This window comes from Physeter macrocephalus, chromosome 2 (assembly GCF_002837175.3).
Source record: "Physeter macrocephalus isolate SW-GA chromosome 2, ASM283717v5, whole genome shotgun sequence".
Classification (NCBI taxonomy): Eukaryota; Metazoa; Chordata; class Mammalia; order Artiodactyla; family Physeteridae; genus Physeter; species Physeter macrocephalus.
The window spans coordinates 39,805,204-39,828,194 of record NC_041215.1 but is presented as its reverse complement, the minus strand read 5'-3'; the positions used below and the strand labels follow the sequence as shown (position 1 = coordinate 39,828,194).

The 22,991-nt window shown below is 55.2% G+C and overlaps 1 protein-coding gene across 2 annotated transcripts in view; it reads left to right on the top strand.

Annotated features, from left to right (window-relative positions):
• Window positions 1–22,991, top strand: part of GLI2 (GLI family zinc finger 2) — a 250,812-nt gene that overhangs the window by 163,861 nt on the left and 63,960 nt on the right. For both annotated transcript variants that reach the window (XM_024117097.2, XM_024117100.3), the window contains one exon: window positions 22,479–22,584. In XM_024117097.2, coding sequence (XP_023972865.1) covers window positions 22,479–22,584 — 106 coding nt within the window. The remainder of the gene's footprint in view (window positions 1–22,478; window positions 22,585–22,991) is intronic.

Genomic DNA, 22,991 nt, shown 5'->3' with positions numbered 1-22,991 from the left:
CACCCTCCTCAGTCCCGGGGGCGCGTTCGTCCGTGAGGAGAGCCGTGGGCCACAGGCAGAGCTCTGTGAGTGGTGCCAGGAGTGACCATGAGGGTGGATGGCGGCCCTGCCTGCCTTGAGATCCGGTGCTTCTGGAAAGTGAGCCTTTCCGGAACACCAAGCACCGTCCCTAGCTGGAGGGCACCAAGACAGTTGAGCGAGCTTCCTGTAGGCAGAAGCTGTTCATTCGTTCGTTCTTCCTCACCCCATGAACACTGACCTTGCCTTCCACCCAGATGCTTATTTCAAACGTGACCCCTTCAGACCGGAAGGGCAAAGGGGCCTGGGCTCTGAGGGCAGGTCCCTTCCTGGCTCTCCTGTGACCTCGTGACCTCTGGGTTTTGGTTCTCGAACCATCCAGTACAGAACCACACGCCCGCCCAGCACCTCCTGGGTGCAGGACAGGGTGTCGTGTGAGTGTGCACAGCTGTTCTCAAGGCCCACGGCCCCTTGGGAGCCCACCCCAGAGGCTCTGTTGGCCAGAACTGGGCTGGGTACTGGCATTTATAATTCCCTGGTGTTTTGCATATGCTTCTAGACCCTGCGATCCCCTGAGGCTGAGGAACAGGGGGCAGAGGGCCTCTCTACCGTCTGCCCCTCGGCCTGGCCCTGGCCCCGCGGGGAGGGGGTGGGTCTGTGGCCGGCCGCAAGGGGGCCCGGGAAGGATGGAAAGTGCCCGCACTGCAGGCTCTCCCTCAGCCATTAAAGTTTATCGTCGCCGCAGACAGTGATTGAAAAAGGCTTTTTGCAGGACTGAAATGTGAGCAATGAAACTTGCCAGCTGATACAGACACAGGGCACTTATCTCATAAAAATATCCTCCGTGTCAAAAGGTTTCAGTAAATGTGGCTGGAAGTATTAGCGGTCTTTTCTGCCAGCCTCAGGCTCCCCCAGGGCCCCCACGAGGGGCTATAAAAGGGGGCTCAGCTCCTGCAAAGGAGGAGGGAGGGAAAGAAGGAGAAGGGGAGGGGAAGCTCAGCCCTGCCTGCTGCTGGCAGGGAAAGCGCCAGCTCCTCGGTACCCCCGCGGTTTAATCGGGTAGGTGCTCTTTGATCTCCCTTGTGTATCCTCCAGGTGCCAACTTCGAGGGTGACAGGGCCGCTCCCCCAGGGGCAAGTGTGCCGACAGCCAGCTAGGGCGTGAAGTTCCATTTGTGTGAGCTCTCTGACCTCCCGCAGTGACCCTACAAGAGAAGGAAGTTACATAGGCTGAGCCTCCGAGAGGTTAAGCCATTTGCCCAAGGTCACACAGCGAGAAAGTGGCAGAGCTGGCATTAGGAAACCAAAACCCTCCTCTTTTCTGGACACCCAGAGCCAGGGATGAGCTCGCACTCTGTTTGGAAGCTGGGTCACTGCCAGAGGCCCAGGCTGATCTGGCCAGGCCTCTACCCACCGCCCCAGGGCTGCTCCAGGGCCTGGGCTTATGGTGCAAATCAGGCTGAGGAGAGATTGCCTGTCTGCATCTGGGGGGCTCTTCGGTGGGAACACAGGTTTTCAAGGCGGGCTCAGGAGAGACCCATCATGATGCTGAACACACTCTGTGGTGCAGGGGCTTGACTCAGGGGTGGCTGTCTCCTGGGGTCACCGGAGACTGCTGAGGAGTGGGCTGCATCCACCCCCATCCCGGTCCGAGTTTCTCTCCAGGTGTCAGTGCGCCAGCACATTCTGCCCCCCGCCCGCCCCTCGCTGGGCTCCAGTTCCCTCCTGAGCCCCCTGCTGGCCTGGACGGAGGTGTGCGGTCCAGAGAAGGCAGCTGTGCTAACGGTGGGCCCCCCCTCACCGCCCAGCCTCCCAAATCGGCATATCCACTGGGGGCCAGGTCAAGCCCTGGGCTCGGGCAGCACAGAGACAGCGGGAGAGCCTGGGCGCATGGGTCCAGGAGGAGGTCAGGGGCGTGGGCATGACGGGGGCTCCTGAGCCCTGACCCGGGGGAGGCGAGGGGCCTGTCTACATATGGGTTTCCCTTCTCCTGGCCCGCACCCACGCGTGGGTGATGAGGCCCGCTGGACCCTGGGGTCAGCCCTCCTCCCGGACAGGATGCCAGGCAGGCTGGGTCCAGAGCAGGGCACCCAGGACCCAGGCCAGCAGCTCATAGGCTCGGCTTCAGCATCAGAGAGCCCGAGGGGCCCGGTGAGCAAGAGACAGCTCGGACAAGAGCCTAGCTTCCTGGCTCCGGCTCTGTGCCACCTGACCCCCGCCCCCGCCGCCTGTCTTTACACACTTGCCTTGTATGACTTTCTCACTGAGGGTTCCAGCCACCACCCAGATCACAGCCTCTTCCAAGAGCTGTCCCCCAGCTCAGGCCTCATTTCTACAACTAGTCCCTGGACGTGCCCTCCCCGCCGTCCCCATGGTCCACGGGCATCTCAAACTCAGCAGGTCGGAAACCACCCATTTTCTGGCTCTCAAAGCAGCCTTTCTCTCCCATGTCTCCTCACGTAGTTGGGGACACCACCACCCACCTCAGCCCCAGGATGCTCGACTGGACCTGTCTCACTCTTCACTCAGCCCCGCACCCTGCAGCCTGCACTGGCCATGACCTGTCCCCTCTCTGCCCGCCCGCTGCCCTCCCTCCAGGGCTAGGTCTGCTGCTCAGTCCGTCTCCTGGCCTCCGGCATCATCCTGTACATAGCCCACCCTCCGCGCCGTTGGATGTCAGATGCAGATCTGACCCTGTGGCTCCCATGCACAAAACCTCCTGCTGTCTCTCCAGCCATCACCAGCAGGCTTATGTCAGTGTCCTTTTTAAAGAAATTTATTTTATTGAAGTATAGTTGATTTACAATGTTGTCTTAGTTTCAAGCGTACAGCACAGTGAATCAGTTATATATATATATATTTTTTTTCTTTTTTAAAAATTCTTTTCCATGGTGGTTCATCACAGGATATTGAATGTAGTTCCCTGTGCTCTACAGTAGGACCTTGTTGTTTATCCATCCTCTGTATAAGAGTTTGCATCTGCTAACCCCAAACTCTCAGTCCATTCTCCCCACCCCCTCTCCCCCTTGGCAACCACAAGTCTGTTCTTCTGTGTCTGTGAGTCAGTTTGTTTCGTAGGTAAGTGTCAGAGTTTAGATTCCACATATGTGATATCATATGGTATTTGTCTCTCTTTCTGACTTACTTCACTTGCTATGATAATTTTTAGGTCCATCCATGTTGCTACAAATGGCCAAATTTCATTTTTTTATGGCTGAGTAATAGTCCATTGTATATATGGACCACATCTTCTTTATCTATTCCTCTGTCGATGGACATTTAGGTTGTTTCCATGTCTTGGCTATTGTGAATAGTGCTGCTATGAACATAAGGGTGCGTATATCTTTTTGAATTATAGTTTTCTCCAGATATATGCCCAGGAGTGGGATTGCAGGATCATATGGCAGCTCTATTTTGAGTTTTTTGAGGAGCCTCCGTACTGTTCTCCACAGTGACTGCACCGATTTATAATGTCCAGTGTCCTTAACATCCTGTAAGGCATGCCATGCCCAGCCCCTCCCCCCCCACCACGCCCCTGCTGTTGATGCTGTGACAACACGAAGCACTCCTGCTGTGTCTCATCTCGGTGCCTTCCTGGTCCCCTCCTCTCTCACCTGTCATCTGTGGCCTTGAGTGTCTCCCACTGGCTGGCAGATCCTTGAGATCAGGGCTGGTGCATTTTCCTTCCCGCGTCTCCAGAACAGAGCCTGAAGATGTGTCATATGGTGGAGAAGACAGAATGGGGAGCTGGACTCCCCCAGGGACTCTGAGTGGACGTGGCCTGCCTTGGGAAGACCATGGAGAGTGCCTTTTCTGCGGCCAGGGACTTGAGCTTCTCCATTTGTCCAGCCACTCTGTCGTCAGGAAGCAGTCACGACAGACGGGCAGAGTGCCAGGGTGGCTAAGCCTCAGGCTCTAGAATCACAAATAGGGGTTGAAATGCTTCCTTGCCTGTGACTCGCTGTGTGATCTTAGACAAGTTACGTACTCTTCAAGCCTCAGTTTCCTCATCTGTAGAATGGGGGCAGTCATGGTGCCCCCTCCCCCACATAGGGTTGATGTTAGGGAAGATAAACATGAATGTCAAGTGCACAGAATTATGCCTGGAGTGGCACTCAAAACCATTTTTGTAATTGTACGTCATTCAACTGATACTCTTTTGAGTTTTTACCACTGGACTTCTGGGCGTGGAAAAGCAATATTATTACTACAGTGAACAGTACAGACTTGGGGTGCGCGGTGGCCAGAAGGCCGGTGTGGACGGCACATCGCGGCCTCGTTCCCGTGTGGGACCCCACGTGATCACCTGCCCCCCGGCACTGTGGGGTGAGCAGGGACCATCCATAGCGGGCTGTCGCCCAGTGGTGATGAGGGAGGCCCTCAAGTCCTGGTCTGGTGGTCTGTCCGCTCAGCTTCGGCCTGAGTGGTTGCCAAGGGAGCAGGGGTGCCCAGCTCCGTGGCATCTGCTCTGGAGCTGTGGTTTGGGGCAAACCAATGTTGCGGGAACAGCTCCTGGCTCGGGCTGGTGTTGGTCTGGCCTGGAGGTGGATTTAGGGTCGGGGGTTTTGGTCTGAGAATCTTATTTTGCCCGGAAAGGAAGGGGAGTCAGCCGCCGGGAAGCTCACTGCGAGTGAGCTTGTGCTAACAATCTGACACCCGGCAGAGTGGCTGCGAGGGTCCCCTGGCCCCAGTCCCCTGTGTCTCCACGAACCCCAGGATGTCATTCCTTATTGGAAATAAACGCATCCTCCACCTTTTGGCCAACTAGGTGATGAGGGTCCCACAGGGAGATCACCTGGAGGTGCCTCCCAGACTCAGGAAGCCCCCCCTGGTGCTCCCAACCCAGCTGGGCCCCCCGGCCTCGGCCCGAACAGGGCCCACTTTAAGCTCCGCTTGCCCTCCTAGCTGCCCGGCCGGCCCCGCCCTGTCAGTTGTGTCCCTACTGCGTGTGGCTCTTCCAGAGCGCCCTCTGGAGACAGTGTGGAATACTCAAGGGCCCTGGAGAAGGGCTGTGGATTTCACGGCTCCAAGCCTGTGAAGCTGGTGCTGAAAAGGGTGAAGCCACACATCCCTTCACAGCAGGATGGCTGCTGGGCTGTGCACCGCACTTACACCCACCTTGCACATGGGGACCCAGGCCTCCTGCTGGGCCTCATCCTGGTGGACAGCAGTACTCGATGGAACAGCTCACGGCTGCAGCCATAGCGACAGCTTCTCCACAGCGCGCAAGTACCGGCCTGGCCTGGGGGGGCGGCGCTGTCCACCTCATTTACCTCTGGGTGCCTCCAGGGCCACTGATGACACCTGCAGTCTCCCCGGGCTGTGGTTTCTTCCTTCCAGCCGTCCTGTCCCAGCCTCGATCCTGCTGCCGTGGGACCTTTGCCTATCCAAGCCATTTGTAATGCTAACAGGCAGTTGGGGTCTCCCAGTGGCCCCCCAGGCCTGTGGCAGGGTGGAAGGCAGGGCCCTCAGCCACCCTGTCCCTTGGCAGGTGTGCAGGGCTGTCCCCTCCTAATCACGGGCTGCGTTTTAATTTATGCAGACGGGGGAGGGGTGTTGGCAGGAGTCACAGACATCCATCACCCCATCTCCCAGCACCAGTCAGTTGTCAGCGGGGCCTTAGAGATAATACACTTTCTGTTTAGGGCAGTTACTTCATCTTGACAAACTCCTGTGTTAAGCAAGGCTCTTAGCGGGGCCATCATTAATCAGCACCAAACCAGGTGGGTGCCTTTTCTGCACTGTAGTCGCCCTTGGGGACCCGGGCTGGGCCCTTTGCCACCCTCGCCGCCCTGTTTACGCACGCAGCGTGCTGACAGCGTGCCCCCAGCGAATGCTGTGAGGCACCGAGCCGCGGCGGGGGAGGGGCCCATTTGTAACGCTGGTCAGCACATTTCCAAGCCCGGCAGAATGATCCATGGGGGTGATTAGCAGGCCCCAGGAACACAGCTGGGGAAAACAGATAACCCCCTCTCGTGGGTCCCTCCCGAACTCGCCCCCAAGACTTGGCTGGATCCTTGGGTAGAGCTTAGAAGCTGCTGTGGGAAATACTCCTTCCATTTTGGGTCGGGGGGGTTCAGTCCACTTTTGGAAAGGCCACTGACAAAGTGCAAAGACCAAGTTCAGCCCTGTGTCTCCTGGAGTTTGTCAGCCCCGCGACTCTGCTTTCCCAGGTCACCTGCGCCTCACTCCTCCATCGTACACCTGTGGCTCTGGTCACACTGGAGCCCCGCCCCAGGCTGCCTGGACCCGGAGCCGGGCACCCGGGACAGGGCGCTGGGCCTCCTCCTTGGCTCACGTTGTATCTTCATGGTCCTAGAGGAGCTCTCACCGCCCTGTCCCAGCCATAAGGACATGGCTGGAATTTCCCTGGGTGGCTGCGACACTGATGAGCTGTGTGACTGACCCCGGCCAGGCTCCTGAACCTCTCTGTGCCTCAGTCCCCTCACCTGTAAAATGGAGATGGTGATGCAGTCCTCATCAAATGCTATGAGGATTAAGTCACACTCAGGAAGCCTCCAGCATGTAGGAAGCCTGGTGCATCTGCTGTTAGAACAACTTCAATTTCAGTCTCTGAGGAGGGCCCCAGCTGATGAGCTGACTCTTTTTCCTGCCTTTCCTATGACTACTGTTCTAATACTGCCATGTCCGCTACCATGGCTCTGTCTAATGCTGCCCTGCCTGGTGCTGCCGTCCTGTCCACTCTGTGTGCTATTCCTCCTGTGTCTAACACTGCTTCGTCTGCTACCCATCTGTGCAGCAGGACTTTCTCTCCTGTTAATTTATGCATTACATGGGCAGCTATGGGCCCCCTTCTTATCCTCAAGTCTCTTTTCCAGGGGTGGGAAGATTCCCTCATTCGTTCACCCCTCATTTATTCACACCCTCCCTCTGTGCCAGGCACCGGACTCTGGCTTGGAGGAAATGGTCCAGAGGGCATATCTTCTGCCTGATTTGGGAGAGGGGGCAGGAGAACAGGAAACATCACAGGCACATGGGATCTTGATATGGACCAGGGTTCTTAGACTCGGTAATCAGTAGAAATTGACTAGAGGCCAGACAAGAGATCCAGGCAAGGCTTTATTGGGGCCCCTGCTGCAGCAGGGGGGAGCCAGAACAAACAACAGGTTCCCTTGTTTGCCAGCTGCCTGAGGCGGGGCGAGCTTGTTCCTTATATGGGGTGAGGGTAGGGGTGTGTCCAGGGGTCCGGCTGGAGGGGTGGCTTAGGTGCTGTGCCCACCCCCTTGGGGGTGTTGAGTGCAGGGGGCGTGCACAGGACCCCGATTTTGCTCCCAGCACCTTGTTTTTGCTCCCAGCTCTTCAGAAGTGGCAGTTGCGTTTTTGGTCTTTTTGTATCTTGTTGTCCAGAATTTTGCCCCAGCTGCACTTGCACACAGTTATTTTTAGTCCTTTATAGTTTCTTTGTATCTGTTGCTCCAGGAGACATTTTTCCAGGTGCAGGCACTGCAGCAAAGGGTCCCAGGTCCCAGGTCTCAGCCTGTCTCAGACGGGATTTGTTTGGGGAGCGTGAGTTGGTGTGATAAGTAGGAGATGGGCTTAGTGGGGAGGGGCGGAGAGAGCGAGGTAGTGGGCTGGGAGCTCTCTGGGGTCTGCAAAAATCCGGCCGATCCTGGGGGCAGACTTGGGGTGGGATCAGAAGGGTACGAGGGCCAGGCTGGGCTCTGGATTGCATTCTGCCTGTGACAGCAGGACCTGGGGGCCACCTCCCAAGCAATGGGATCCCTCCTCTGGGTCCCCTCGGCTGGGGTGCAGCTGGACCCACAGAACAGGGCCGTTGCCCACAGCACCTTGAACAGGACGAAGAGGCCAGACTGCTCTGGGGTTTGTAGCAAGGGCAACTCTGGCTTCTCTGTCCGTCAAACAGGTTGTGTGTGGGAGTTTGCCCCTGGATGTTAAACCCTGTTTGTTTTAAAGGAAGTACACTCCGTCTGCTTTTAATTCACAAGCTTAGTTCATCAAAATATTGTTTTGCAAGAGGGTTTTTTGGTGTCCAGGAAGCCTTTGGAGTTTTTCCCTGCCTCTCCTCTTAGGAAGAGTTTCATTCTAGGAAACAAGATTCTGGGCCCTGCTCAGGGCCAGTGGGTCGGGTCATGAGGCCGTGTTTTCTGTGTTTGTTTCTTCACCAGCACAATCAGAGGAATGGGCTTTTCCTGGGGGTTCCATGGATGGGTGTACAGTCCTGCGGGGTGGCCGTCCAGTGCCCCCTGGACGCAGCAGTGGGAGGTCGTGGGCCGGTGTGTGGGGAGGGGTGGCGGGAATGGCATTCGCTGGGACCGTCTTTCAGACAGTTGGGTCCCCAGGGAGCCGGGCTTCTGGAAGCGTTACGGGGCTCAGCCAGTGTTCGTTCACAGCCCTGCCCGCACCGCTCCCTGCGTGTGCTCTGCTTTCTGGGGACCCTCTTAATTGTCATAGGGTCTCAGGAGTCCGGTTGCCCACTGCCTTGTTTGGGAATGCCTGCCCAAGCCAATGGGAAAGGCACTGCACAGCAGTCCAGGGCAGAATTCAGGGAGGCGCTGCAGACTTGCTCTGCTTGGCCCTGATGGGTCAAGGGTGTGGAAGGACTTTGTGATGAACGTAGACACACGACTGTATATAAAATAGGTAACCAACAAGGACCTCCTGTACAGCACAGGGAACCCTACTCAATATCTTGTAATAACCTGTAGTGAAAGAAAGTGTAAAAAAAGAATATATATATATATATATGTATGTATGTGTGTAATTGAATCACTTTGCTGTACACCTGAAACTAATGCAACATTGTAACTCAACTATATTTCAATAAAAAATTTAAGAAGTAGATAAGCAGTGTGGCTATACTGTATACCATAGGGAAATTATAGCCATTACTTTATAATAACATTTAAAGGAATATCATCTGGAAAAACACTGAATCCCTATGCTGTACACCTGAAGCTAATAAAATATTGTAAATCTTCTATACTTCAATAGAAAAAATTTAGTAACTAAATAAAGTCAATAGATTTTTTAAAATGATAAACAAGCAAAAAAGGGTGTGGAAGGAATGAGCCTGGGAGCCTTGTGACTTAAACGGATGCAAGCAAAGGAGAAATGAAGGGAAGATGATTAACTGCTTGTCAGTCGGCTAATTTAAGGACCAAATAGAAGTCTGCAGGGAGCTCAGATTCAGAAGCAAGGAAGGACTAAGGTTTGGGAGCGTGCTTATCACCACAATGTATCGATGAGACTTGGCTTCACCCAGACTGGAATTCAAAAGCAAAGTGCAGTAATGATACCTGGTTAGGCCTGGGTCATTCAGTAAGGTGACCACGAGCTATGTTGTCTGTCCTGCACTTCATATGGAGCCGATTGGAATTGAGATGCGCTGTCGGTGAAATACATAACTGACTTGGAAGACTTAGTACAAATAAAAGGAAATAAAATATCAGGTTAATGATTTGCATGTTGAAAGGATAATATTTCTGATAGACTGGGTCAAGGATATTGTATTATGAAAATTATTACCTGTTTCTTTCTAGTTTTTTTTTAACGAGGCTACTACAACATTTAAAGTAACATAGGTGGCCCACATCACATGTCTGCGAGGCCAGGGCTGTCCTTGACAGGAGGACAGCAGACGAAACTCGTTTTAGGTAGAGGAGGTTTGAAGGGAAAGAACCCTGTTGAGTCATGTATGATCATCGGGACCATTCTGACAATGGTCTCCGAGGAGTGGTCCTTAGGGGTCTGCTTCAGTGAGGGAATGAAAAGCATTTGGGTTTTTTGTTATTGTTGTTTTTTGTTTTTATTTATTTTATTTTTGGCTGCCTGGGGTCTCAGTTGCGGCACGTGGGATCTTTCGTTGCGGCACGCGGGCTTTTCCCTATGTGTGGCTCGCGGGCTCCAGGGCGCGTGAGCTCTGTAGTTGTGGCGCACGGGCTTAGTTGCCCCACGGCATGTGGGATCTTAGTTCCCTGACCAGGGATCGAACCCGCGTCCCCTGCATTGGAAGGAGGATTCTTAACCACTGGACTGCCAGGGAAGTCCTGAAAAGCATTCGTAATGAGCCGTCCGTGGGAGGAAAGTGAGTGCCGCCCACAGAGCTTGGAGGTGCTTGGAGGCTGTTCTCACAGCAGATTCCACTGCCTGGTTTGGAATCTCACTGGCTGGCTTTGGCGGGCTCTGCCTCAGAACACACCCTGGAGTCGGGGGGTCTTGGCCAGCCTGGGGGAACATCACCAGTGCCTGGTGGGGACGAGATGCTGTGGCCTGCTTGAGAGCCACAGGCTCTCTTGGTGTTCTCAGGAGGGTGGGAGCCAAGGCCAAAGCACAGACTAGGGGGATCTTTTGCTGGAGCTCTGTAGGAAAGGGCAGATGCTGGGAGGGCAGCAGAGTAGCAGGTGAAACCCCAGGGACCCATGGGGAACAGGGAGAGGAGTGGCATAGGCATCCTCCTGAAAGGGCTCAATGCCCCCGTGACAAGTGGGCTTTTCAGACAATGACAGGACACCATTGAAGCTGCCAGCTGACGGGGCTGCTGGTGCAAGCTGGCAGGTGAGTCAAGGGCATGTCCCAGCAGGTGAGCCCGTGCAACGTGGGGTCCACACTGGGAAGCTTGCATCTGTCGCGGGCCACCCGGCCCACCCCGGCCTCTGGAGCAGGCGGAAGGAGCACAGGGACAGGTCGCTCTTCTCCAGACCCCGGGCTGGATTCCTGCTTTCTGCAAGGCTCCTTAGAGGGCTGCAGGGGACACCTTTGGAGCCACAGTCCCCTGGGTCTCAAATCTATTGTAGATTTTGAGGTTCTGCGTACTGTCTTCTTTGGGACAGATTCTGTGGCCAAGACAGTTTTCAAATTTAATCAGGCTTGACCTTCTCCAAAGTTTCTTTTGGTCTTAAGAGTCTGTAATGTGGGGACCCCCCTGGTCTACCCCGACAGGCAGGCCACTCTTCCCTTCTCTACGACGGCAGGGATCTCCCCAGGGTCCCCCTGGAGATCCCCCCAATCTCCCAGCCCTCACTGAAGGGGCGGGAGGTCTGTGGAGATGGCCAGGTTGGCACTGCTGGGGACCCACTCTGTGCCTGGCCCGCACAGGCTCTGACATGTTAGCTGGTCTCTGCTTCGTGCCTGCCTCTGACCTCGGTCCTGTCACCACCACCATTTTACAGATGAGGAGACCAAGGCACCAGAAGGTTAAGTGCATCAGCGGTGGGGCCGCTGGGCCGGGGCGTCAGCTGCAGCCTCACTGCTGTTCCCCACAACCCCGAGGCCTCTGGCGCAGGTCCTTTGGCCTCCTGTGGCCTGTTTCCCTCATCCTACCACTGCCCTCTGCGGGTGTCTCGGTCAGCGCAGGCTGTGTAACAAGAACGCCAGAGGTTGGTGGGCGGCTCAAACAACTGACATTTATTGCCCACAGTTCTGGAGGCTGGGAAGTCAGAGCTCAAGGCGCCAGCAGATTCAGTGTCCGGTGACATCCCACTGCCTGACTTATAAGCTGCCCACGTCCCACTGTGTCCTCACACAGTGGAAGGGGACACAGATGTTCCTTTTATAAGAGCACTAATCCCATCATGAGGGCCCCACCCCCATGACCTCATCACCTCCCAAAGGCCCCGCCTCCAAATACCATCGTATCAGGCATTAGGATTTCAACATAAGAATTTAGGGTTGACGAAAACATTCAGTCTATAGCGGAGAGAGACAGGTCCCAGCACGAAAACATTCAGTCTATAGCGGAGAGAGACAGGTCCCAGGACGGCCCGGGCTCCCTTGCGGTGCGGGCCACGTGGCATTTGCATCTGGCCTCTCCCTGGGGAGTCTGGTCCAGCCGTGGACCGTGCACGCCTCTCTGCCTGCCCACCCCGCCCTCCAGACCAGCCTCAGGGCCCTCCCCCCGTGGAGTGGCTCGTGCTGGCCCAGCCCAGCTATTTTGTCCTATTTTGTCAAGCAGCACCTTGGAAAGGCCAGCCCATGGCTGTGGTGCGGGCCCAGCCGCCGCCCCGGTCCTGCCAAGCCCTGTGTGGGCCTGGGCCTCCGCCCGCCGCCGGACACCCGCCAGCTTGTAGTGTTGGAATTTCCTGTCTGACGTTAATTTCCCCCCACTATTTTTCCCCCCAAAGTGAGACAAAAACTCTTTTTAATTGCATGCTCTGGAGTGCCAGTCAGGATATTATTATTCTTATTAAGTGCTTCCTGTGGGGCAGTGCCAGGCATGGGGAGGGTTCTGGATGCAGCCTGTCCCGGGGCTTATTACTGGGGATAATAGTGCCATTTGCGTGAGGCCTGGCCACTGGGAAGGAAGCTGTCCCTGGACTTGTCTGCACTGTCCTGCCTCCCAGCTCTGATGCTTCGGCCATTACTTGGTTCCCACTGGGAGAAGCCGTGGCCATCTAAGTCCACACGTCTGAAGGGCTGGCCTTTGAAACTGTCCAGGTTTGAAAGTAGACTGAGAACCCACGGTGAAGGAAGGTGTGCACGGGGGCCGTCCACATGGTTTCTTCAGCCCTGCGTGCACCTCCGTTCTTGTACTTGGAAAAGCACAGTCCCTGGGTTGCATTCCTCGTGAGCCTCCGGCCGTATTCAGAAGCCCTGGTAAATGGGGCAGCGTGCTGGTCCCCGGGGTTTAGATGTCACGCCCAGGGCCGTCTCTCTCATCAACCATGTCGAGTTTCTACAGCTGCAAACGTTCTCCAGCCAGGACAATGCGTAGTAGGCAGAAACATGAGAAGTAATCTCTTACTTAACTGGTGCCAGTGGGAATTCTGGGGCTACAGCGGTAAAACGGGTAATCTAGGCCAATCGTTTTCCAAGGGTGGTCCCTGGCAAGCTTGGTCCGCGTCGCCTGGGCACGTTTTATAAATGAAGATTCTCAGGCCTGCCCCAGGCCCACGGAGGCCGCAGCTCTGGGGGTGGGGCCCAGCCATGGTGTTTTAACAGAGCCTGCAGGTGATTCTCAGGTCTGAAAAGCACTGATATTAGCGCCTAGTAGGTGCATCATAGGTATGCCTCTTGTTATGTGTATCGCATCCTTGAATCCCTGAGAGGGCCCCAGAGAGCGGCATCCCTCATCCTGAATATACGTCAGAGGCCACGTGGTTTGGGCCAGCATCCACGCTGCACACAGCTCCGTGCCAGGGCACTAGTGAGTCCTCTGGACTCTTGTCCACACTGCCTCCCAGCCTGAAGGACCCAGCATCCTCTCCAGCTCTCCCAGTCCTGGCCCCGTGAGGGCCCAGCTGCAAAACCACCTCCTCCAGGGAGCCTTCCCGGCCGCTCTGGGTCCCAGGGAAATGGCCCTTCCCTGACTCTGAGGCTGTTCTGACAGCTGTGCCCGTGGACCCCGCTGAATCCCACGGGGCCAGGCTCTCCAGCTTTGCAGACGGCCTCCACCGAGGTGCCCGGTGCACTAGCTATGGGCAGGAATGCTGTTCCTCGCTCTCCGGAGCTTCCAGGGCCCTCAAGCAGGGTCCCCCTATTTGGACAGAGCAGGGGAAGCTGTTGCGTCACGGGTGTGCCTTTCTCCCTCCGGGCTGTGATGGGCCAGAGCTGAGAGCTCCTCGCAGGGTGGTGTGCAGCTCCTCTCTGGATACCCGAGGAAGCTGAGGAGCTGGACTCGTGGGGCCTGCAGCCGGTGCAAGTCAAGGCCATCCTAGAGGGCTCACGTGTCCGACCTTCATCGTGTCCCTGGGTCAGACCTGCGTGCTGAGGGAGGGAGCGTTCGGTCTCTTCTTTGGAGCTGGTGCGACCTTCTCTCTGTTGGGAGAGTCCTCCCCAGAGGTGCACTTGTCCAGACCGTCGATTCCCCCCTCTCTTCCGGGAGGGGAGAGCAGGGTTTGATGCCGGGAAACTGGATCATCTGAAGCGCCGCCCTCCGGCACAGGGGAGCCATCCCCTGCCTGGGACCGCTCGGCCTCGGGCTTCTTTGGCCACTGCCTTTCCCAGGAGCGGAGTGGCTGCTACAGCACAGGATGATGTGGCTGGCTGAAGGCACATGAGGAAGGGACGGATACGATTCTCCAAAGCTGCCTTTTAAACAGAATTCACAGCGCTGTTCATTGGATCCCTCTGGCCACCTGCAAATTCCCTCCGGTGTTCGTTTCATCTAGGGCAGCACGGCACAGCTTCTAGGGAGTGAACGGCGGGGACCCCTGGAGTTTGCAGCAGCCGGCCTGAGCCTCCTGCCAGTGAGCCGTGTGGGAATGGGGTGGCTTCAGCAGGGATAGAGTCGTAGAAGAATGTTCCCGCAGTGCCCTGAAGCCCGTGGCCCGTCATCTCTGCCCGTCCCTGCTCTGTAACGCCACGGTTCCCATCGCGGGCACGTTCAGCAGTGGGCAGCGCATCTGAGATCCAGCTGGATGCATCTCGGGGTCTCTAACCCCAAGAATCGCAGAAAAGGTCCTGCCGTGACGCTCGTTCACCTCTCCTGAGATTCACAGTGATGGGGAAGGGGGCGCCTACTTGCCGAGCTCCTGCTTTGAGCAGACACTGTCATAGGCTGCCCAAGAGTTGGGTGTGTGTCATCCCATTTTACAGATGAAGACTGAGGCTTGGAGCCCTTGTCCCTTGCTAGCAAATGACAGAACTGGGGTTCACACCCAGGTCTGTCTGGATTTATGGCTCACGTGCTTTCTGCTGCTATCCCAAGCTCCTTAGGCCGTGGGGACAGGCCATCCCTTTAGGACTGCCCTCTGACTGATGGGCACCTCGGGTAAGGCGGATTTCCGTCAGCTGTCAAGTTCACTATGCTTGACTTCAAGCCTTCTCGTCTGCCGTTTTTTTCTCCTTCTCCTCCACACTAGCCCCTTCTCCAAAGATACAGATGTTTCTTGCTGCCTGGGTCCTTTGGTTAGGGGGAAGTGACCTGGTAAGTCATCTGTGAATTTTTCACATTAGTGTGAATTTGTGACTTTCCCAAGGTCCATTTGCTTTTAAGAAAAAGAGTGAAACAATTGCACTGGATATTTCTTAAGATGCAAGGAATTATAGAGGACAAGAACGTGATCAATTAGTCATGAAAGGGGAGTCCCAAGCAGAACTGGGGGGCCAAGAAGCCCTTTCCTGGTCCCCAGAGCCATGCCTCCATCTCAGCTTCTGAGAGGCCACCGGCACCCAGCAGATTGTCCCTGACGCAGCCCCAGCCGCAGCCTCCTGCACAGCCACCCCAGGACATGGTCAGCTGCCCGAGAAGGATGGGGGTCAGTGCCCTGCCCTGGCCCCTGGCCTCCTGCCCAGGGCCTCACGGACTGCGCTCAGATGTGTTTGTGCCTCACTGTAACAGCCCTGTATCGGGCCAGGACCAGGCCTCCTTCTAGAGACTCCCGCCTGCACCTCCCTCAGTCAGTGCCAGGGCTGGACAACTCTTCTCACAGACACCCATCTCTTCTCTGGTCCCAGGCCTGGAGCCCGTGTGCTCTGAGCTCATTCCCTGCTATGGTCTTTTTTTTTTTTTTTGGCTACGTTGGGTCTTAGTTGCGGCACATGGGATCTTTGTTGTGGCATGAGGGCTCCTCATTGCGGCATGCAGACTTCTTTCTAGTTGTGGCATGCAGGCTCAGTAGTTGTGACTCGCGGGCTCTGTAGTAGCAGCACGAGGGCTCCAGAGCACATGGGCCCTGTAGTTGTGGTGCATGGGCTTTCTAGTTGTGGCCCGTGTGCTCAGTAGTTGCAGCACTCGGGCTTAGTTGCCCTGTGGCATGTGGGATCTTAGTTCCTTGACTAGGAATCGAACCCCAGTCCCCTGCATTGGAAGGTGGATTCTCAACCGCTGGACCGCCAGGGAAGTCCCCTCGCTGTAGTCTTGATGGGAATGGCCACATAACTGGAGCCCATGCTGATCTCTAGGGACTGGACAGCCAGAGGGCTGGGGCGCCCCCAACACGTCCCGAGAGATGGTTGCTTCCCCCCGGCTGGCCCCTCTGTCTACGTCTCTGAGCCCAGTCCTCAGGGCAGCATCTCCATGTTGTAGCAACCCGTGACTTCATCCAAGGAGAATTCCTCCAGCTGCTGCCCTGGCTGCCTGGTCGTGTTTCGATGACCCGGTTTTCCTGATTCTTTGTCGGAACCCTCTGCTGACACTCCCACCCCCACCCCATCCCATCCGTCCGTAAGTCGCCAAAGACGTCATTAACGGGGCATCCACTAGAGCCAGGCTTCCAGGGGAAGGTCCCCCTTGTCCCCTTTCAGTGTCCTGCTTACTCACACAGCGAGATCCTTATACCAAGGACACTCCCCACACAAACGTGCCCTCACCCCTGGGACCACCAGCCAAGGAGCATTTAGCATGTAAACCTTAGTGCAGAAAAATCCTGGGTTTAAAAAAAAAAAAGCCATCACGCCACCATCGTCAGCTTCTTAAACCGTTGGTCTTTCTGTGTAGGATCAAAACCAAATGTGCATTTTTTTTCAGAGGGGGCAGGGAGATCCATAGAAAATTCCCATCTTAGAGTTTATTCCTCAGAAACTTAAAAAGAGAGCCATTTCTTTGAAATGGCATATGGGGTGTGTGTGTGTGTGTGTGTGTGTGTGTGTGTGTGTGTGTGTGTGTGTGTGTGTGTGTGTGTGTGTGTGTGTGTTCCGCCCCATCATGCTGGAAGGACATGATTTAGTTTGGATTTTTTTTTAACTTAAAAAAAGAGCCCACAATGAAAACAGTGTGTGGACGTGTCCCATTCAATATGTTTCTGGAAGGCCGCCTTGTTCTTTACGTTCATCTTCATTATGTTCCTTGGGTGCTGCTGACGGCCTCTGGATGGCGTGCTGTCTCGCAGAAGGTCCAAAGCGGGACCTCCTCCTCCTCGGCCTGCCCTATCGGCTCTGGGCAAAGCATTCCCCGCTGAATGTTTCCATCAGGGCCGTGGGGGCCGGCGGGGGTCCATGCTGGTCTGAGAGGGTCCTGAGTCCTCAGATTAGCCAGCATCAACCTTCATCTCTCAGTTTACCTGTGGTGCAAAGCTGGTCCCAGAGACGGTTGGCGGACGTACAGGAGGGCTTAGGTGATGGGCCCAGGGGCTGAGCGGATTCAGCAGGGCCGCTAGGCCAGTGAGTTGTACAGAGAGGACGGTAAAGAGGAAACAGTGCCCAGCGCGTGCCCCCTCCTTGACCTGCTCAGGATCCCTCCTAAAGCCTCACTGAGTCACCAGCTGGGACAAGCACGGCTCTTCCCCGGGGGAGCGGGTGACCTTTCACAAACAGCAGGATCTGGTAGGAAGGAGCATGGAGCTCATCTAATCCCCGTTGTATGAAAGGATAACGTGAGACCCAGACAGGGGACATAATGTCCCCAAAGTCCCAGGGCCGCCTAGTGGCAGGGCTGTTCTGGGATTCCTGGCTAACGCATGCCCAGCCTCCCTCAGCCTGACTCTATTCATGCGGGTTTCATCAAAGCACGTGACTCCCTACCCAGGACCCCTCGGGGGCCTCCCAAATCTCCCAGAAAATAATCCCCAAGTCTTTCCCAGAGCCTGCCTGCCCGCGCTTATACGACCTCCTAGCTCCACCCCTCTGTTCCAGCCCAGGTGGCCTTGTGCTGAAATCACCAAGCTCTTCCCCCCACCAGGCTCTGGGCCTTGGCGCTGGCCTCGCCTCACCAGGCACACCCTCTCTCGGAGAGCCCTGGCTTCTCCAGCGTCGCCCGAGCCCCCTCTGTTCCCCTGCCCGACTCGGTTTCCTTCCTACCCTCAGCGTCCTGATGTGAGGGTATTAATGTATTTCTGGTTTGCTCCTGTCCCCTCTTCTGGGCAATGTCTACAGCTCTGTGGCGGCAGTAGCGCGTCAGCTTTGTGACCGCCCTGCCAGGAGCTGGAGCAGTGCTGCTACGCAGCAAGCACTTGATACAGGCGACGAGTGAACGAATGAATGAACGGCTGTTCCTACAGTGACTGTGCCCAGAGGTAGCCCCCCCGAGGTGAATGGTGGTTCTCTGAGGGGGGCAGAGGGGTCCGGACAGCGGGTCCGCGGGTTGGACTCTGGCTGATGGGAGGCGTGGCGCTCCATCCTGGACCGACGCTGCGAGCTGCTGGGTGGGAAGTGAGCACTCAGAGGCCCTATTTGCTGAGGGCCAGCTTTGTGCCGGCGCTGTGCTCCAGGAAAGCACACGGGGATGAGTGCAGAGAGACAGTGAAACCAGCAGTCACCAACAGCCTGATCGTGGCTCACCTAGAGGGACAGACATGCCATCCTGAGCCTCGATGTTCTTTCCTGACAAATGGGGATAAGGACAGGGTTAGTGGTCAAACTACATGAGACGCTATAAGCAAAGCCCCACAAGGCAGCTGATGTCCCTAAAGGATGAGCACCTGAGGCACGTCCCCTCCTGACCCAGCTGGGGACTGCCACACTCCAGCTGCTGGCCGACCCAACACGTCCCTGCCCGGATGGGAGGAGCAACTGACCCGAGTTCCCAGGCTCGTCCTGAGGATCCCGAGCGGGTGAGGGTGGGTGCGGGGGTGTGACCAGAGCCCCTGCTGCCTCCTCGTTCCACGGGTGTCAGCCATCCTGGGAGCAGCAGGGCTGGGGGAAGTCCTGCCCTGCGGCCCTGACTTGAGAAAGAGGAAGCCGTTGCCTCCGTAACCTCACAGGCTGCACCCCAGGACCTGGCAGAAAGGAGGGAGCAGCCCCAGCTGCAGCAGGACCCTGCAGGCGGCTGTCCCTTATGCCTCTGCTGGGAAGCCCCAGGCTCCTCCTCCCCAACCTCTCGTGCGTGCGCGTGTGCAGAGGCGCACGCACACGCACACACGCACGGACACACACAGCCTGGTCTTGTGCAGCAGCCTGGTGACCTCGGTGCCATGTCCCCTTCATGTTTGCCAGGTCAGCTACCATGAGCACTTCATTCCTGGGGGTTTTATTGCTCTTTAGACCTGGATGAAGTTGCATTACTTCTGAGAAGAGCACTGCTATAGCTGTTGGGGCAGAGGGGAAGGTCTGGGCTCTTGTGGCCTCAGGGGACCCCCTTCAACCTCTGCAGGTTCAAGATCGGGGGAAAGGAGCATCCCAGGGCGCTGGAGAATGGCCGGTGGAAAGACTAGGAATTCTGGGGTGAGTGCAGCCTGAGCTTGCCGTGAAGACCCAGGAGTCACTGTTTCCAAGCACTGAGAGCAGGGCCCAGTGCTGTGTGAGCGCTCGTTAAACGTGATACAGAAGCAAGGTCGGGACAGAAAGACTCTGGCATCACCCTTGCACTCAGGGAGCCTCGGAGTGTTCGTTGGGGTGGTATAGAGGGAAAAGCCCATGCCCAGCCGTCCAGGGCCTTGCATTCCCCTCCTGGCTCTGTTGTCTTTCAGCCTCATGACTTTGGGCTGAAATCACCCATGGCCTCCATTTCCTCATCTGTGAAATGGGCACAGTAACACCTACCCTGGCTGCCTCAGGGGGCTTTCGGATATGCAGGGAAACAGAAATAGACAAAAGCAAACCATGTTTATTTTGTTAACAATACTGTAATCTGGTCTGCCTGGCTGCATTTAAAAAAAAAAAAACAGAAACAAAAAAAAAACATAAAGGCTCTTTCCTGCAGGTCTGGGGAGGTGAGTACTGCTTCCCTGCTGACTCCCCTGGGGATCTGGGGAAGCCCAGTTTGTCTCCCAGGCTGTAAGCAGGCGAGCGGGCCCTCCGCCCTCCCCAGGGTCTGCAGGGAGCAGAGGGTGACTTGTCCCCTGCCCCACAGCCAGTAAATGGTGTAATCATGGTTTGATTATGGACTGCGGGGCTCCAAACATTAGTAATAATTGTCACCATCAGCAGTAACACGTACAGAGTGCTTCTTATGTGCACAAGCACCTCTCGGCAGGAACGTTTTATCTTCAGGGCAACCCTAAGAGTAGTTGGTGTTACTTATTTCTGGACGGACACAGGGAGACGCAGAGGTAGCAGAGTTTGCCTGAAGCCAGGCAGCGGGTGCGCAGCAGCCTTGCTCCAGGTCTGTGACTCCAGGAGGGTGGCCGGTCCTCCTGTCACCGTTTGCAGAGTCACAGCTGCACGCCCAGCCTCACCTCCTCAGAGGACACGGGCCTAAGGGGAGAAGAGGGTGGTCATTCCCACAATCACCAGCCCCAGAAGGGAGCGCCCGACTGCAGGGAGGGGGAAACGCACCAGTGTCAGGTTTCCTCGGAGCCCAAGATTTGTGGAGTCCGGGTTTGGCAATTGATTTAATCAGAGTGAGAGGATTTGCTTTCTTTATTCCCAGTCACCGTGGAGGGTGTCAGGATTGTGGAATTAGGAAGATAAAATTGAATATGTAAAAATTAAGGTTAAACGTCAGGAGGAAGGTTTCCTCTTGTTAAAAATTCATAAGCGATGAACCCAAGTGTCCATTCGCAGGTGAATGGATAACCCAAATGCGGTATGTCTATACAATGAATAGTATTCAGCCTTAAAAAAAGGAAATTCTACTACTCAGCCATAAAAAAGAATGAAATAATGCCCTTTGCAGCGTTATGGCTGGACCTAGAGATTATCATATTGAGTGAAGTAAGTCAGACAGAGAAAGACAAATATCATATGATATCACTTAAATGTGGAATCTAAGAAAAGGCCATAAATGAACTTATTGACGTCAGGAGGAAGGTTTCCTCTTGTTAAAAATTCATAAGCGATGAACCCAAGTGTCCATTCGCAGGTGAATGGATAACCCAAATGCGGTATGTCTATACAATGAATAGTATTCAGCCTTAAAAAAAGGAAATTCTACTACTCAGCCATAAAAAAGAATGAAATAATGCCCTTTGCAGCGTTATGGCTGGACCTAGAGATTATCATATTGAGTGAAGTAAGTCAGACAGAGAAAGACAAGTATCATATGATATCACTTATATGTGGAGTCTAAAATATGATATAAATGAACTTATCTGTGAAACAGAAACAGACTCACAGACATAGAGAACAGACTGGTGGTTGCCAAGGGGGTGGGGGGTGGGGCAGGGATGGATTGGGGGTTTGGGGTTAGTAGGTACAAATTGTTATCTATAGGTGGATAACAACAAGGTCCTACTGTAGAGCACAGGGAACTGTATTCAATATCCTGGGATAAACTATAATGGAAAAGAATAGAAAAAAGAATATATATATATATATATATATATACACACACACACACATATATGTATAACTGAGTCACTTTGCCGTACAGCAGAAACTAACACAATTGTAAATCAACTGTACTTCAATAAAAATATATTTTTAAAAAAAGGAAATTCGGACACATGCCACAGTGGATGAACCCTGGGGACGTTAAGTGAAATCAGCCAGCCACAAGGCAACAGATACTGTGTGATTCCACTCATACTAGGTGCCCAGAGGAGTCAAATCCATAGAGACAGAAAGGAGAGTGGTGGTCGCCAGGGGCCAGGGGAGGGGGAGAGGAATTTGGTGTTTGATGGGGACAGTTTCAGTTGGGGACGATGGAAAGAGTTCTGGGGAATGCATGGTGGTAGCACACTCAGTTGTACGCTTAACCGTGGTTTAAAATGGAAAATTTTATGTTATGTGTATTTTACCACAATAAAAAAGGAATTCGTAGGGCTTACAATGCCAGGATCTGCTTGCACAGACACATCGGCAGCATTATCTGTGAGCGTTTATCACCGTAGGCCTGGCAGTCAGCTGACCTGTATGCGTGGAAAACGAACCCACCGGATTTCTTTAACCTCTTGAGTAATTCAGACTCGACACTCGGCCTCACTGGCCCGTGGCCCTCAGCCTGAGTGAGAGCTACCTGAGAAATCTTAGCCCTTTTCCCCATGTAACTACTTTTTAAAAAGCCTTGTTTTCCTAAGGTCGATAATTATGCTTGCCTCCAGGGTACCCAGGATTTTTTTTTTTTAATTAGCAAAGAGCATCCTACAAGTATCGAGATTTGTGGAGGACAGGCCAAGTGCAGCCAGGAGGCTGATGCCCTCTGGCAACCAGGTCTCACGTGTTGGCGTTGGTGTCCCAGGGGCCAGCGCACTTGGGGTCCATGATGCATATCGAGAGCTAGAGCATTCACAGAGCCACAGAGGTGTCCACCGTGGGCCGCCCACAGGATGGGGCTCCATGGCACTCGGCCTGCCTGGGGCTGGCCCTGCCTCCACAGACAGTTCTAGGTCAGTGTCTCCAGCATGGGGGGCCGCAGCGTCGGAGGCCGTGCCCCGGGGCTGTGGGCGCCACGCCCGGCCGAGGCCAGGATGGGCAGAAGCCTGTGGGCTCTGTCGGCCCTGATTTGCGGCCAAGCCTGTCATCTCCCCGAGTTCAAAGAACGCTTAGCTGCTTGTCTTTGTCAGGAGCGCAGCTGGGGGTCTTTTATGTGAAGGATGTGGGGTTCCCGGGCTGACTTTGATTATTTATTCATCCCCCTTTGTGGGTGTGTGATAGCCGGGCACCCCGGAGCCCCCCTGTCCTGAGTGCGGTTGCTCTGAAATTCATTGAGCTTTAAAGCCCTTTGGAAAGTGCTTTTCGAGGGAGGGGAAAAGTTTCTGAAGTCTTGTTTCTGTCTCCCCTCCGCAGTGCCGACACACCTCCTGCCACCGTTCCACGCCCCCTTCCCGATTGACATGCGACACCAGGAGGGAAGGTACCATTACGAGCCTCACTCCGTCCACGGTGTGCACGGGTAAGTTCCACCCGCCGCCCCTGCCTCCGTCCCTCTGTTCCGAGCTCCTAATCAGCACCGTCCACCTCTGTCACCCCGGCGTGCGCTGGCCCAGTGTGAAGGGGGGCTGTGCGGGTGAACCCCAGCTCCCCTCCGGTTACCTGAGAAGGAAGTGCACCCATCTGCCACATCACGGCTTCCAAAGATGCAGGGGGTCCTGGTGTGTCCACAGCGCCCTGAGGCTCCTCCCCCATCCAGGCAGTGGGGACGCCCTGCAGACCAAGGTCCCCATATAAGTACCGTGACTTTGGATCGACGCTGTCCCAACATAATCATTCATAGGGCCCCCCCCCCCCACCTTTCATGGTCTCAAGTATCCCCGTTTGGGCAGTGAATTACAGGGTAACCCTACTGATAAGGGCAAGCTC